Source organism: Apteryx rowi, unplaced genomic scaffold, assembly GCF_003343035.1.
Source record: "Apteryx rowi isolate R43461 unplaced genomic scaffold, aptRow1 scaffold_47, whole genome shotgun sequence".
NCBI lineage: Eukaryota > Metazoa > Chordata > Aves > Apterygiformes > Apterygidae > Apteryx > Apteryx rowi.
This window is the reverse complement of record NW_020450727.1, coordinates 2118043-2133404: the sequence shown is the minus strand read 5'-3', so window position 1 is coordinate 2133404 and position 15362 is coordinate 2118043. Positions and strand designations below refer to the sequence as shown.

The 15362-nt window shown below is 48.4% G+C and overlaps 1 protein-coding gene across 4 annotated transcripts; it reads left to right on the top strand.

Annotated features, from left to right (window-relative positions):
* Positions 1-6: 6 nt before the first annotated feature.
* On the top strand, positions 7-14118 carry CNOT9 (CCR4-NOT transcription complex subunit 9). Of its 4 annotated transcripts, none has more exons than XM_026078052.1 (8): positions 7-152; positions 4342-4521; positions 5680-5795; positions 7098-7207; positions 7978-8087; positions 9040-9138; positions 11686-11777; positions 12450-14118. In XM_026078052.1, the coding sequence occupies exons 1-8, from the start codon at positions 129-131 to the stop codon at positions 12616-12618; spliced, it is 900 nt and encodes a 299-aa protein (XP_025933837.1). In that variant the 5' UTR covers positions 7-128; the 3' UTR covers positions 12619-14118. The 4 variants fall into 4 exon arrangements, with proteins under 4 accessions (XP_025933837.1, XP_025933836.1, XP_025933839.1 ...); XM_026078051.1 differs by having other exon boundaries at positions 12444-14118; XM_026078054.1 differs by lacking the exon at positions 12450-14118 and adding an exon at positions 11984-12435.
* The last annotated feature ends 1244 nt before the right edge of the window (positions 14119-15362 follow it).

The following is a 15362-nucleotide window of genomic DNA, read 5'->3' as shown; positions in this document are numbered from 1 at the left end:
GGCGCGCGGGCGGCGGCCGGGCGCGCGGCAGGGTGAGAGGTCAGGGGTCGGGGGGCAGCGGCGGCCCTGCCTCTATGGCGACGGCGGCCTCCTGAGCTGGGCCCGGCGGCGGCTCCTCCGCTCCCACCATGCACAGCCTGGCCACGGCCGCGGTGAGACCCGGCGGCGGGACCCGGCGGGGCGGGGCTGGGCGGGGGTGCGAGGGGGCCGCTTCCCCGCGGGCGAGGGCGGCGCCGAGGGAGCCCTTCCCGGCCCCCGCGGCTGCGTGCCGCTTGGCGGCTCGTTCCCGCGCCGGGAGGCCCGGGGAGCTTCCCCGCCGCGCGGCTGGGCCCGCGGCGGCGCGGCCGGGGGCCGGGGTTAAGCCCGGTGGGGTTCCCCCCCCTCCCCCCGCGTCTGGACGTGCTCTGCAGGCCCCGCCGCCGCCTCTGTCCGCCGGGGAGCTTTCTCCYTTCTGGCCTTTGCTGCAGAGGCCGAGATGAGAAAGTGAAAAGTCCCTCAGGGCAGCAGACGGAACGTGGGAGGAAAGACAGACCGCCTTTTCCTTCTCTGCTTCCCCAGGCGCCCTGCAGGGCAGTCTGGAGCTTGTGCTGTTCCCCTCCTCCCCCTCGGGAAGCTGCTGGGGTGAGGCGGGGTACCTGACGTTAAAGCTCTCAGCGGCGGAACCGTACCTTGACCCGGCTGGCAGGATGGTTTCACAAGTGGAAGTTGAGTTTGGGAGGCTGAACAATGTGGTTATTGTATCTTACATCCTATCTGAATGGCTTTCTGTTTTGTTTTTGTTTCTCTAAACGCACATTCATTGCATGTATGAGACTTCCCGGAGTTGATTGTCTGGTGTGTATAGTGTTTGGGGAGGTTTATTGCAAGACCAACAGTTAGAGCTCTTTTCAGATTCACTTATCATAAGGATCTGCTTGGATTAGAAAACAAACATGATTGAATAAAGTATTTATGAGCAGGAGTTGAGGGAACTTTTACGTCTTCCACTTTATTTAAGTACTCATGATTGTAAATTGGTTCTTGGAGTGCTGGCAAATACTTACAATTTAAAGTGACACTTTCTGGAGCCCAGAAGGGTATGCAAGTTCATCATGAACTCTCTTAATCAGCACTTGCATTTTTATAGTAATGTAATTCATATGTGCTTGTCAAAATCCATGAGGGATTGTTGCATTTCCCATTAATCCTCTATCTGTATTCTCGTCATCTCTCTATAAGAGGATTTTTTTAAAAGACAGTTTTGATAAAATAATCTGATTCAGGAATAGAAATCAAGTGTATTTGGGGGGTTGTTTGAATGTATCTTTAATTTATGTGTAATTCACGCAGCCTTATAGTTCTGTATTGAAACAATTCCTATCTCAGTCAATCAGTTAGTATGCAGTAGAGTAAATGTGATCTGGAGGGGCAGTCACCTCTGGAGAAGTGCTTGGGAAGTATGGTAAATAATGTTATGTCTTAGTAGGGCTGTGAGTTGGCTCAGGAATTCCTTTGGGCATAGTGAATGTTACCATGATAAAACTGTGGTAAGCCAGAGTACTGGTCTTTATATAGTGATGCTAGAGGCAGAGATAATACTTATGCCATCTTCAGGTCTAAAACCTAGCATGCTAGAGGGGAAAACTTGATAATAGACCAAAACAAATAAATGTAGCTTTAATTAGCAGCAAGGCAGTGAATGTCTGAGTCAAACTAGCTAATTCACTGCTATTTAAATAAAAAGTTCATTTTGGTATTTTGGGGTTGGTGATCTATCAAAATAGTTATAAAAGCATGTACATCCAATTAGTCAATGTTTTGCTTTCTCAATCAGTATTTTTACCAGCATGCCTAGCAGCAGCTGCTTAATTAGGAAAAGAAGCCAATTGCCTAATCTGAGTTTGTTATGTAATTGCTGGAGATGTAATCTGGCAGGGATGTTTGAGGTAACACCCTTTCTCATGAGGAAGTTGTTGCAAGATCTTTCATGAGGCAGAAGTGGCTAGTTCATGTTGTGTTGAGATATTGTTGGTAACTTTTGCTTTCCTTATGTGCAAAAGAAAGTCTACTTGGCAGGGTCCTACCTTTGAGCCTCTGGGGTTTTCCAGAGTTTTAGGCTGGGAGTGTGTGTGTGAAACAACAGCAAAGTAGGAAATTAGGAAAAAAATATATTTTTGGTTAAACTAATATGAGAGGAGCAACTGTAGGGCCTAGGGAAAGCAGTTGGTTCTTGTTAAGACAGGTATTGGACATCATAAACTTAATTGTGTGGAAAATCTACTTAGCGTTCTCTAGGGATCAGAGGCATATGATTGTGCTTTTAAAGGGTCGATGTATTTAAGCTTACAGGAACTGAAACTTCCAGTGTGTCTAGAAAAATAGATGGGAGCTTTAGATAACACAGTTACARCAACGTTATTGCTACGCTGCTTGTTCCTCTGCCATTCCAAACAAAAACAAATGAGCTCTGTTCATTCTTCCTCTCTTTCTTAGCTCCAGTATAGGAGTTGCCATTGGAATTGCACTTCAGCTCTTAAAACAAACCAAGTTTGTCAGTGTTACTATCTTCGTGTGAGATTTTGGGAAAAAAAAGACTTGAGGTGGCAAGAGGGAAAAAAGGGGGTCAGAGGAAAGATGAAGAGTTAAAAGCTATTTGAGCTCCACAGTGTAGGGATTGGTAACAGCACATCAGCTTATATGCAGACATTTAAGATAACTAAAGTGATGGAAGTGAATGGGAAATAGACAAATTACAGCTTCTGCTCAATATAAATCCCACAGCTGGGGAAGAATCTGTTAGGACATGACTTCAGGTATAATGCATGAATAAACAAAGGAGGGCTTGCAGAAATAGAGATGGAAAGCTCTGGAGGGGTCTCATCCTGGAAGGCTGCCTCTGACATAGAGTTTCAGTTTTGCTTCCAGTCACTTTCAATTCCTGAACTCATTTGTATTCTCTTCGATGACTCAGTGATGAGCTTCTTTGTAGTAGTGTTGCTGTCAGCGCACTGCACGCAGTTCTTACATATGTTGTGGTAAGCGCATGAAGAGTTTCAGTCTGTGTTTAAAAAAAAAAAGAGAGAGAGAGAAAGAAATGCGGTCAGTTCTCTGTTCCCAGCCACAATTGCTGAGTCTATGGGGATGCTGAGCTGGCTGCATGCAGGCTAGCTCAGGAGCAGCAGCATACTAATAGAGCTGTGCTCTATTTGAGCAGCAGACACTGTAGGAGAGTGTTTGAATAGGTTCAGAACTGACTTTTAGAAGTATGCAGACAGGAAGTTTTAATGTCTAAGTTTGTCTGCTGTGAAATTTTCGATCTGAATCACTGAACTGCCTCTTTAGGATGCCTGCTGAGCATTTGTTTGCACCCTGAGTGCTTGTTATGACAGCAGAGGCGTGAGACAAGCTTTCACTGAAAGACTTGCTCCTCTGCCTTTCCACAGAAACTATGCCGTGATTCCACAGTACCCATTTCTCTTCCTTTCCTTCCCAGGTCTCCCCTATTTTTTTTTTGTTGTTGTTTTTTTGGCCTTGATGTTATTCTTTGTCTGATGCTCCAAGAAAGGCAGAGGAGAAATTGTAATGCATTTCTCCTGAGTAGTAGTAAATGTGCCTTGACCATGAATGCAGATCTACCCTTCTCTGGGTTTATTTTGAACAGAAATTTTTGCACAAAATCAAACTCTTGAGAAATTCCCTTTTAGCTCCATGCCTGTAAACAAGATACATGGGATGAATTTGAAAGTCTAAAATGGGAGGTGTCACTGGCTGTGTTTTTGATCTTCCCCACAGTGTCACACTAATGTTGGAGTAATGAGTATTTTCTAGTATTTGTATGACTTTTTTTCTAAAAAAAATCACATTGGGCAAATCACATTGATGGGCCCCAGTGTCTTCAAACTTTTTAGAGAGAAAAAGGTAGCATCTGCAATTACTGATGTTGTTTCCTTGTTTGTCTTTGTGAAAACTTGTATTTGGAGCATTAAATGCAAGTGGAAGAGATGATAGCTGGCTAAAGTATGTATGATCTCCCCAGGAGCTCTGCCGGCCCAGACAGGCAGTAGCATGGTTCCCTTATTGCTGAAGGAAGTTACTAGGTAATGTTTGACAAGAGGATTAAAAGAGACTGTGCCTAACAAGTCGGTCCAGAAAGTAAAACATTTGCATTTTAGATTAGTGAAATAATAACACTAACCTAAGAAAGTGATCCATATTCAGAGCATCTTAATGCATTTCTAATTCCTCTGGCCCCCAGTGAGGAGATTCTTGAGCCCTTTGTTGCTTCTCTGTCGGGTTGTGGRGAGGGTTTGGGTAAGATTTGGATAAAACAGCCAAGACTCAAGTTTTCCTGTCTCCTTCCAGCCTGTGCCAACAGCGCTGGCTCAGGTAGACCGCGAGAAGATCTACCAGTGGATCAATGAGCTGTCCAGCCCTGAGACGCGGGAGAATGCGCTGCTGGAGCTGAGCAAGAAGCGGGAGTCTGTGCCTGACCTTGCCCCAATGCTGTGGCACTCGTTTGGCACGATTGCAGCTCTCCTTCAGGTGGGTAGGATTGGCAGTATCTTTATTCCGTGGTGCAGCATCCTCACAATGCAGAGCTTGTATCCATGGGACATATCTGGGGAAACCCTAATGAAGTCCCTTGTTGTCGTTGCTGGGTATATGCTGTATGCTGGGGCATGTCAGGAGTGGATGTGGGAAACCCATTTCTAGTGTTTGCCATTAGTTATCACTAGTGAGGCCATATTTGTAGGCACTATAAGATTTCTCATTAGAAATATGCATAGTTGGGAGGGGAATGGGTGAGCTGTGGGTGTATGTGCTGCCTGGTGGTACTGCTCCCTGTAGATCACATTCCGTTTATTTTCCTATGGTGTCATAGCAGCACCGCAGCAGTCTTACTCCTGAGATCTCTTTTGATTTTTTTGCATGAGCCTGAGCTTGGTCAGAAGGCTGCCCATATAGTCAGTCAGCAGGAAGGGTAGTATGGGAACGCTGCTCACTACTGCAGAGATCTCTTGTCAAACTCAGCTGTGCAGCTCTTTGCTGGGCCAACATACTCTATAGCTCTAATCTGTTAACCGGACATCTCTCAGTGCAGAATATGGTTGAAACAATAGCAAATTATGCAAATGATGGCAAAAAATGATGCAAAATGTTGCAGAATCTAGTCAATTTTGAGGAATGATGGAAAAGCAGGCAGAATGGGCATTGTCAAACTGCTTTCAGAGTGGCCCGGAAACAAGTGGAGAAAATTAGAAGAGAGTTATGGTGGGAAGTAGGCAGATTTCTGAATTGGATTTCTCACTCTCAGCTGCTTCCCCTACATTGAGGGAGAAGAGTGCCAGCAGTATGAATAGAGTGGGTGTGCTCTGCCTCTAGGCGCAGGAACAACACTCCTCTTCACTCTGGAAGTTCAAAACAAAACAGTCCCCCACTAGCAAAGAGGCAGGAAATCAAATGAACTGTTCTCTTCTGAAATTAAGATTTGTCTGCATCCCTGTGACTCCTTGTCAAATTGACTCTGGCCCAGCTCTGCCCTTTCTTGGGCAGCATGGTGGCTGCTGTGTAACCTCTCTTCAAGTGATGCTTGGTGAAAGGGGACTGTCATCTCTTAACAGCRTTGTTCCTTGTTGGGCAAGTGCTTTTGTGCAGCTTGCTGATGGCTTTTCTCCCTTTTCTTCATCTGTTAATTTTTAGGAAATTGTAAATATTTATCCATCAATCAACCCTCCGACTCTGACAGCCCATCAGTCCAACAGAGTCTGCAATGCTTTAGCTCTGCTACAGTGTGTTGCATCGCATCCCGAAACAAGGTAAGTGTTTCCACATGCATAAGCTTTCTGAGAAGTTGGTGTTGACAGCTCAGTCAATCTGTCTCCCAAAGCACGTAAGCTCCTTTGCGCGCTCTTACCAAACGAAGCGGAACAGTGCACAGAGCTGGAGGATAGGCAGCTGCCTGCTCCTTTCACTTGTTTGCGCAGATTACTAGGTTGACAGCTTTATGGTGGTCCTAAATACATTGCATTCCCTGAACCATTCTGAGAACCTACAAATTCCCAAAACATTGGATCGTGGCAGTCCCTGGGCGCTCAGCCAGAGACAAGGGTGCCTTTGTGCTCAGCGTTGCGCACAGGATTCTTGTTTGAATGAGCTTACAGTTATTTAGACCAGCTGTCCAAAGGGTGGGATGGGCAAGACTGCCCTTTCCAGAGCACGTGTGTGACAGGGAAGCAATAGCAGAGTCATGTCTGGAGGTCTCAGCCAGTGCCTGACTTTCTCAAGTTTTTTCAGCCTGTGTCCAGTATTCATCAGCAAGGAAAATGGTGGTGTTGGCTAAGCCAAAATAAGTAGCCAAAACCCAGAAGACAGCTACCCGGAGAGCCATGATCTCATATTCCTATTCCTGCTGAGAGGAAGGGACAGAGTAGCTGAAGCTATTTTTCAGCTGCTGCAAGTTAGTGTTGAACAACAACCCTCTATGAGACAATGTCCAAGGAAACAGGCTAGTTTTACACCAGATGCCTTTACAATTAAAGTTTGAAAACTCAAGGTAGATAGAAGAATGTTGGATGGTTATGCAAGAGAGTTTCCTCCCGTTAGCATGACAATTTCCAGGTTTCTCCCTGCAGTCTCTATTTTTCACTATTGTCAGAGGGCAGCATGAGGGCACTTGGGGAAAGGTGACTGTGCATGTTTATGCAGTGATAGTGCCTAGAGACCAGCCAGTCTGGATTCCTGTTGCTCTGAGGCTGTGCACAGGCATCATGGCTAACTGCCCCTGCGAGCCTGTGATCTGCATGGTGATACGTAACAGTGAATGGACCAAGCCATGGCTCTGGGTGGCAGGAGGAAGTAATTAAAATAATAGGACATGCTCCATACCTGGTCAGCTGGAAGCAGCTATGCAAGTGACTGACAGTTCAGGTTTTGTGCTGTGCTCAGTGCAGAAGTTACTTCACACCTTTCCATTGGAGAACAGACTGTTACCCTCTTTTGAGGAGCATCAGCAACGGTGTCTGTCCAGGAATAGGTTCAGGCTGTGTGTGGTAATACTGGATTGTGTGCTCACTTAACTTTCCTTGTCTCTCTCACTGGATATTCTCCCTTTCATACAGGTCAGCTTTTCTGGCAGCTCACATCCCTCTCTTCCTGTACCCCTTCTTGCACACAGTTAGCAAGACACGGCCATTTGAGTACCTGCGGCTCACGAGTCTGGGAGTGATTGGTAAGCAGCCAGGATAACGCTGGAGCACTTGTTTCCTACCGAGTTGGATACAATTCATGCTGTGTGTGTAGACAGCAACGTGACCAAAGTCGCAGGTCTGTTTTTACCAGGATCTTCTGAGTCCTGTAGTATTAACAGGAGCGGCTCTTTTTCAACCAGTCATACTGGCAAGTTCCTATTACTGTGTAGGAACTGGATTTTTCAGCAATAAGGATCCCTAGAGTCCAGGTGCCTCGTTGCATTGCCAGAAATATCTATCTGCCATGAATGGAAGCACCTGTAGTCTGTTGTGCCTTCACCCTCAGCACAGACACCTAGATGCTGGGATGGCTGGGTGCAGATGGGGGTTTCTTTGCCTTTTTACCATTAAGTGACTTGAGTATATTTTCTGTCTTCCCCTTACCCCATTTTTTTTCTGCCCTAAACATTCCTGCCTTGATGCATAAAGCAAGAGGGTCCTGAAATGGATTTCTTCTTGCCAGAGGTTGCTGCTGAGCATGATCCTGTTGTGTTTGTGTTACTGCCAGGGGAGGGCCAAGAATGTGTCCCCTTTCTGAAAAACAAACAAAAAAGCCCCAAATTCAGCATGGTTACTTTTATGCTGCCAAAATGATCTCTTCTCCACCTGTGTGCTCCAACATATTCTGAATGATAGTTGCTCTGCCTACCATCCAGATCTAACAGTCTCTGGGAAGGGCACAGCACAGGTTGTCTTTGAATGGTGAGACTGAAAAAATTTATCATGTTTTGATTTTTCTTTTTCCTTCAAGGGGCATTGGTGAAAACTGATGAGCAAGAAGTGATAAATTTCTTATTGACAACAGAAATTATCCCTCTGTGCTTACGTATCATGGAGTCTGGCAGTGAACTCTCCAAAACGGTATCTGCTGTTTGTCTTAGTTAAGACTTCTTGTTGTTAGTCTCCAACTGGCCAGGCAGTCAGTGACCCGCAGGGTTGGCTTGTGACCTGTTGCAGTTGCTGGGGCAATTCTGGGTGGTGTTCTACGTCCTCAAAAAAACATCACTAAACTCTGGGCTGGGGGTTCCTTAGCTTGGTAGCTTTGTGGGGCAAGATCTTGCTGCTCTTAACAGCCATTCCTTCCCCTGTAGCCCTGCAGAGTAACTTTCAGGGCTGAGCTGGACCAACTTTCCTTGGCCCAAGAGAGCAAATGCAGTAAATATGCAGTGCAGAGGCTAGACAGCAGCTGTTAGTGGTGGCAGTTAGAGGAGGTTCACCATGCTGGACCAGCCCATTGTACCCCCTGATCAGGGGCCCCTCTCCAGCATGAGCTCAGATCTGTGGTCAGTCCAGTCTGATGACCCAGGTAGTACCGGCTGCAGATTTTAGTCTGGGTGCTTCTCTGTGGTGAAGCATGCTGACACATTTGAGTGAAATTCTTCCAGAAAGTCACTTGTCTTGTGACCAAGCACTAATGCTCAAGATGAAAACTAAAATCAACTTGTGCTATAGATGGCAGGGCCAAGGAATAGATACTTCTGGTTCTTTCTCTGTGACCAGAATAGTATGGCTGTAACTCTGAGGCTGTCCTGAGAAGCCCGGCAATAGTTGCTATCTAATGCAGCCTGCATCCAGTCTGAGCGTACACCTTGCTTTGTATCTGTCTCTTTCCTTTAGTCAGAGATGCCAAGCGTTGTGTAGTGTCCTGCATTTCCTTTTGGCTTTAAACTTTCATAAAGTACAGCATTAGCTGCCTGCTGAAAGACCTTTTAGCTCTGGGACTGCCGTGAAAAGAACACAGAACAAAGACTGTTCCTTTTCAGGACAGATAAGTTGTTTATAAACTCTCTTTTCTGCTTTCTCCCTGTTCTAGGTTGCTACATTTATTCTTCAGAAAATCCTCCTGGATGACACGGGGCTGGCTTATATCTGTCAGACTTATGAGCGGTTTTCCCATGTTGCCATGATACTGGTAGGATTTTTTTTTTCTTACAGAGAAAAAAGCCCTAATAGCCAGCTTCTTCAGCAGCTATTTTACTGCTTTCTGCCTAGAGCAAAGGCAAAGTTCTTTCCTTTTGGATGATATCAGAGCAGATTCATTTCTTGCATGCTTCATATGACATTTTGATTTCTGCTATGTATTGTAAAACACTAGTTCTCCCTGGTTGTAGCCCCAAAAAGAGGCACATTGTAGTGAGGAAACACAAAAATAAAGTCCAAAAGCTGCCTTTACTCCTGAAATGCCTTTGAAATTTCGGGGGGAACAGAAGGGTTTTCAGGACTGGATATGAATTATTCCCTTTTCATGTAAGAATGGCCACACTGCTTCAGACCACGAATCCATTTCCTCAGTCTGTTTCCCACAACAGGTGGAATAAGATGTCAAGGCATGAGTAAGAACAGGGCAAGTATATATGATACTTCCCCTTGTAACATTCTCCCAGCTGCCAACTATTTTAAGCTTGGATTTTTCTGGAGCCAGTTGTGAGGTTTTTTGTATAGTAACCTCCAGTGGGCTTTTCTTCCAAGTGTTTGTCCTCCCCTTGAAACCGTGGAAACTTTTTGCATCCATGGTGCCCTTTACTGAGGAGTTTCACAGGTTTCCTGTTTGCTGCTTGGAAGGTCCATCTCCTCTTGTTTGTTTTTGAACCTGGTTCCTGCTAGCTTATTTTAATGACCCTAGTTCTTGTGTTGGAAGACACAGAGCAGACAATTTCTGTCCATTCCCTGTCCCCTAAGAAGGAGAAGTTTTAGTACCCATATTTTGTTCATTCCAAGAGTAATAGCCCCGGCTTGAGCATTACCTCTGAGCTTGCCAAGGTGAATGTAGGTTTGCCCAGGAACAGCAGTTGTTCTGCTTTTGTCCTTTTTAAGAGCAGTCTCAGGARAAGAAAATGCAGTATTAATTTCTATGCTTCCCACTCCTGATTCTGTGACTAAATCTTGATGCTTTCATGGGAATATTTATTTGTATGTCTGTATTCCCAAATCTGAAGAAAACTTAGCTTTTTCCTTCTGATCAGTTTTACCCATGAACAGCAAAATAGGAATCCTTCAGAACTGATGTCTAAAATGTCCGATGTGATATGATTTTGCAGTTGAAAATGGGATCAGCTTTGGATGAAAATACATCTGGCTCAGGGGCAAACTGAAAAAAGCAATTAGAAACAGAAACCTTGGGGTAGGGAGGGAAGGAAACCGAGAAAGAATCTGTGGCTGGGAAGGGCATGAATATGGAGGGGTGTGGGCATGTCATGCTATGTTAGCATGGACGAATCCTAGCTGTGGTATGCTTCCACCACTGGATGAAGCGCTGACATGATTAATATTCCATAAYGCTTTGGAGAAAGCTGGAAATGTTCCATAAACATTTCTGTTCTGTATTTTGGAAGAGTCAGCATAATGTATTTCTGGTTTATGAGGATGATGCTCTACTTCCTAGTCCACTAGTACGTGAGTAAGATGTTAAGCAAGTATTAGAGGCTTTTAAAACAGTAGATTGGTAATTCCTCTCCAGGAGCTGTCTAAGGGGCTCTTTGGCCTATTGTTCATTATTTTGAAGAAATCCTGGTATTTTGGAGAATTTCTGAGGACTAAAAGCTTGCAAGAGAGTAGGTGAGATGGCCCCACTAATAGGTATCTGAACTGACTAAATATCTGAAATCAGGTGAATTTGGCTAATGGGAAATGGTTAGTGCTAGCCAATGTAGTTTTATGGGAAAAAGAACTTGCCAGGCAGAGCTAATTCAGCTCCTAAACACAAGCAGTCAAGGTAGGCATGTGAACGAATCTGCACCGTTCACTAGGCTGGGTGCATTCAAGGATGATAGGTTTTCATGCAACCATGTGCATAGTCCTGTATCATGTGAGAAATGGAGGCCAGGATGGGGAGATCTGCTCTGATCTTGCTTCCCAGGATCAGTAAACAGCTTAATGTGAGTGATGGAGCAGAAAGAGAAAATACAACTCTTGGGTGCATGATAAGACCAGAACRTGGATCTTGCTATACACAGAGTGGGTGAGCCCTATTCTTCAGAATGGTTTTCCAGGCTATTGTCAGAGTTTTAAAGGGTGTTGAAGGCAGGGCGGGCRGATGAGAACGTGGATTATTGCAGAGGGTAGGAACATGCCTCATGTGCTGACTGAGCCTGAGCTTATCGAAGTGTTTGAGATATGCTTGCATTCCTCYGTGAGAGCAAGAATCCAGATTCTCTTTAATCTAGCAGAAAGTTGGACCAGGAAGCAGTTGCAAGGAGAGAAAACCAAATAGATGTGATCTTTCCCCCAAACTGCTGAGAGAATCCTTCTTCTCCAAGCCATGGCCAGCTGCTCTTCTCAAAGGTGTCTTGGCAACCAAGGTTCTGGGCTCCATGCAGGGGTATCCAGATGAAATATAGTGGGCTGTGATGAGTAGGAAGCCAGAGCGAGTGGTTTAATGGTCTTTCCCAGTCTTTGCTGATTGTGAAGCTGTTTTTATAAAGACTTTTTCTAACTGCTGGCACTGGCCTCTTTCAAACAGGGTAAAATGGTCCTGCAGCTTTCCAAGGAGCCTTCGGCACGGCTGCTGAAACACGTTGTCCGCTGTTACCTTCGCCTTTCCGATAACCCCAGGTAAACATCTTAGGAGTTTGAGCAGGGGCTTCTTCCATCTCCCTTGCAAGTGCAGTTCTCTCCATAATGCCCACTCAGAGAGGGTCAAAATTCCTGTCTAGCCTTACATCAGCCTTAGCTTAGTGTAGAAAATGCTTTTTCTGTCACTGGCCCCAGGAGTTCTTATGGTATATGGGAGAAATAGTGATGCTTTGGAGCTTTTGCAGGTTCGAGCTGTGCAGATTATGACTCCCTTAGCACAACTGTAGCTTGGACTAGGTACAAGGGAGGCACTGAGACGGAAGGTAGGCCATGCTCTCCCTCTTCTGTGTGGTGTGGGCTGTTAGCAATAGAAGCCAGTAGATGAAATTCTGGCCCAAAATCAATTTATTTCCTTGGCTGACCAGCAGCCAAGTATGTATTCATGTCTCTGCCTCCTCTGGAATCACGCTGCTCTTGACTGACAGGTGTCAGGGCATGGGGGTTTGCTTGGTGGGCTCTAGCATAAGGGATGGGAGCTGTGCTGGTTGGCCATGCTGTGTTGGGGTGCTGCTGCTCAGTGGTTACCTTGGCTCATCCTGCCAGGGAGAGAGACCCCCAGGCAAATGAGTGTTATGTTCCCAGTGGGGTTTGCTCCCCTCTTGCCCYTGTGAGTTTATTTGTTGGGCCCCTGTTTCTTGTCTCTTGATGTAGGGCACGTGAAGCTCTCAGGCAGTGCCTTCCTGACCAACTGAAGGACACCACCTTTGCCCAGGTCCTGAAGGATGATACCACCACAAAGCGCTGGCTGGCTCAGCTCGTCAAGAACCTGCAGGAGGGTCAGGTCACTGACCCACGGGGCATCCCTCTTCCTCCGCAGTGACTGCTGGGGGAGGTGGGGGATCAGGGAAGAAACAGCTCAGGTTTACAGAGAACCAGGAACAGATGACCTCTTCCACAACAAACTGGGCATGCCAGCTGGCTTTTAGCCTGCCAGCTCGTAGGACCATTCCACCCAGGCAAAGGGCTGCTCTGTAGCAATGCAGCATGCCTCTGGGGATCGCAACACCAGCAAATACTGATACTGCAGCTTAAGAAATCAATAAAAACAATCTATAGAGATCCCCATCTCTCCAGAAGGCTTGGCTGGCATCTGTCCCTCCATTGCCAGGCAGGGGATAGTGCCGAGGTCTACTCTTCCAGCTAGCTCAGTCTCTGCACAAGTGGTGTGTGACACAGGGTGCGTGGTGTGTCACTCCAGTTCCTTGTCACTCCATGTTTACAAGTCTGTTGAGATGAGCAAGCTCAATAAAAGCTGGTCCAGTTGTTTTAACTGCTCTTCAGACTGCTACTCAGCTGCAGGTAGCCTGAGGACAGCTTTCTTCCCTGCAAGCACATCCTTGCTCCTGGCTGTGCATCCGGCTGGCACAGCAAGCTTCTCTCTTCCTTTTCTTTGGCCCAACGGCAGTGGCTGGAGCTGGGCCCACTGCAGTTTTGGCCCCAAGAGGAGGGTAGATTACTTGTGATGAATCCATGCGTCATAAGCTTGGTTCTCAGTGCCCTGGGGGAGGAAAAGACAGCAGGACTGTGGTTCTCGTGCTGTAAATAGTGCATTTCCTCAGCTCCTGCAGCTATAGACTTGTGTTAACCAGGGGTCTAGCACAGCTATTGCCCAGCAGGGTTGCTGAGTGGCTTGTCAAATGCTGCTCAGTGTTAGGGAACCTGCCTGGTGGGGGTCAGCAATCCACTCACTGATGATCCCCTGCCGCAGGACAGCCAGGAGCTACATCCTGCAGGCTCCAGGTATGCCAGCTTCTGCCTTTGCTGCTGCCTGAGAGGCATCTCAGTCCTGACCCTTTCCCCTTCCTCCCCAGCTCTTCTCTGCCAGCCAAGTGCATCCATTTCAGCCTTCAAACCTGCCTTGGCGTCTCCCTCAGCCCCACTGCAATTAAACCGTCTGGACGAGGAGCCACTTACCTGCCTTCTCTGCACTGAGGGGTTAGCACGGGCGCAGAAGGGGTGAAGCAGCTGAGGAGCTCCAGGCACTGTTGCAGCACAGCCTGTTCTGCTTGCAGTTGGCTGCAGACAAGCCTGGGCAGCCACTTGTCCCCCCCTCTTTTGGGTAGCACCTCTCCCCACCCCCAGCCCGGCAGTGTTGTGCCAACAGTGTCTTAAATCCCATCTGGTTTCCCCTCCCTCCTCTCATCGGAGCCTTGCRTAACAAGGGCAGAGCACAGCCTTTCTCCTTTGCCCCCGGGTCCCCTTTTATAACCATTGCTTTTCTTTTTCCTCCTCTCCATCCTGACTGTGACAGGGTAGAGTGTGAAAATGCTTCTGTTTTTGTAAATTCAGATTAATAAAAAATAAAACCCCAGCCAGCACAGATTGCTTCCTGTCTGGTCTCTTGAGGAGGGGAGCGGTCAGCGAGGGGGAATTGTTGCAGATGGGATGAAGGGGGTTGTGCCAGCTCCTCTGTGCCCATCTGCTGGCGCCCACGGACACAGGGCCTGCTCCCACGCAGACCTTCACGCGCGGGGCTGGGGAGAGCCTGCGGCCGGCGGCAGGAGCCGGCTGAATCACTGCGCCGGTCAGAGGAGCAGGGCTCGGCAGCACCATCCCCATCGCTCCTTGGGCTGGCGGCGCGGGTAAGGTAACGCGGAGGGGCTAGGGAGAGTAGGTGCCTGCCCTGCACCGGGCGCTGGGACTTTGGCACAGGCGCTGCTGCTCTGTCCCACTTTCAGGCTGTCAGCCCTAGGGGAGGGACTGATCTCTCRCCCCAGTAGGATCTCCAGCCAGGTGTGTTTAAAAGCTCTCCCTGGCRTGCGCTGCCACCCTTCCCCAGGGCATATTCCTGTTAGAGCATCTGCCATGGTTTTTGGCTGCAAAGCTCTGGCAGGGAAGATGCATGGGGCCACCTGGGGGGRAGGGTTGGCCCAGGACAGGGAGAGAGTGGGCAGCGCCAGGGCTCTGTGTCTGCTCCGGGCTGGCACCCTTGGTGTGGCAGGTCAGGCCTGTGTTTTAGGGCTGTTGTGGCCTTGGTGCATGAATGAGCAGCAGTTTGGGGCTGTGTTATCACCCCAATCCCTTCTCCCTGTGCAGCTGGGCATCACCTGCAAATTTGGTCGCTGCCCTGCAGCCAGCTCGGACTCGCTGAGGGTGCCGGTGGCCTGGATCCAGGCAGAGGAAGGGGCCCCAGGCACGTGGGGTGCTTTGGGCTCATCTTTGCTGCCCCATCAGGGGCCGATCCAGCTGGGTGCTCCCTGGCTGGAGAGGGGTCTCTGCAGCTCTGGGGCTGCCGTGGGGGTGTCTGTCCTGCCCCCCACTTACACCCTGCCCTCCCGGGGAGTGCAGGGTGGGGCCTGGGCAGTGCCCCCCTCTAGCGCCCAGATGTGCCCGTGGCCTGGGCGCATCCTGGGGATGGTGCGGGGGGGGACGACAGGGAGCCTCTGTCCCCAGCACCCCCAAGGGAGCCTGGCCGGGGCGGGCTGGGGGTCCCGGGGCGCAGCCCCCCTGGGGGTCAGAGCCCCCGTGGGGCTCCCGGTCCCGCCGCGGGCGCCGCCGGCCCCGTCGGGAGCGCAGAGCCGGCGGCGCGACCTTAATCCGGGCTGACCTTGGCAGGCGGCGGCC

Bases quoted from the DNA above. Each gene is read 5' to 3' on its own strand.
- CNOT9 (XM_026078051.1), top strand. From the start codon at position 129: ATGCACAGCCTGGCCACGGCCGCG. The intron at 9,139-11,685 runs GTAGGATTTTTT...TCTTTCAAACAG, and splicing joins CCCATGTTGCCATGATACTG to GGTAAAATGGTCCTGCAGCT. The intron at 11,778-12,443 runs GTAAACATCTTA...TCTTGTCTCTTG, and splicing joins CGCCTTTCCGATAACCCCAG to ATGTAGGGCACGTGAAGCTC.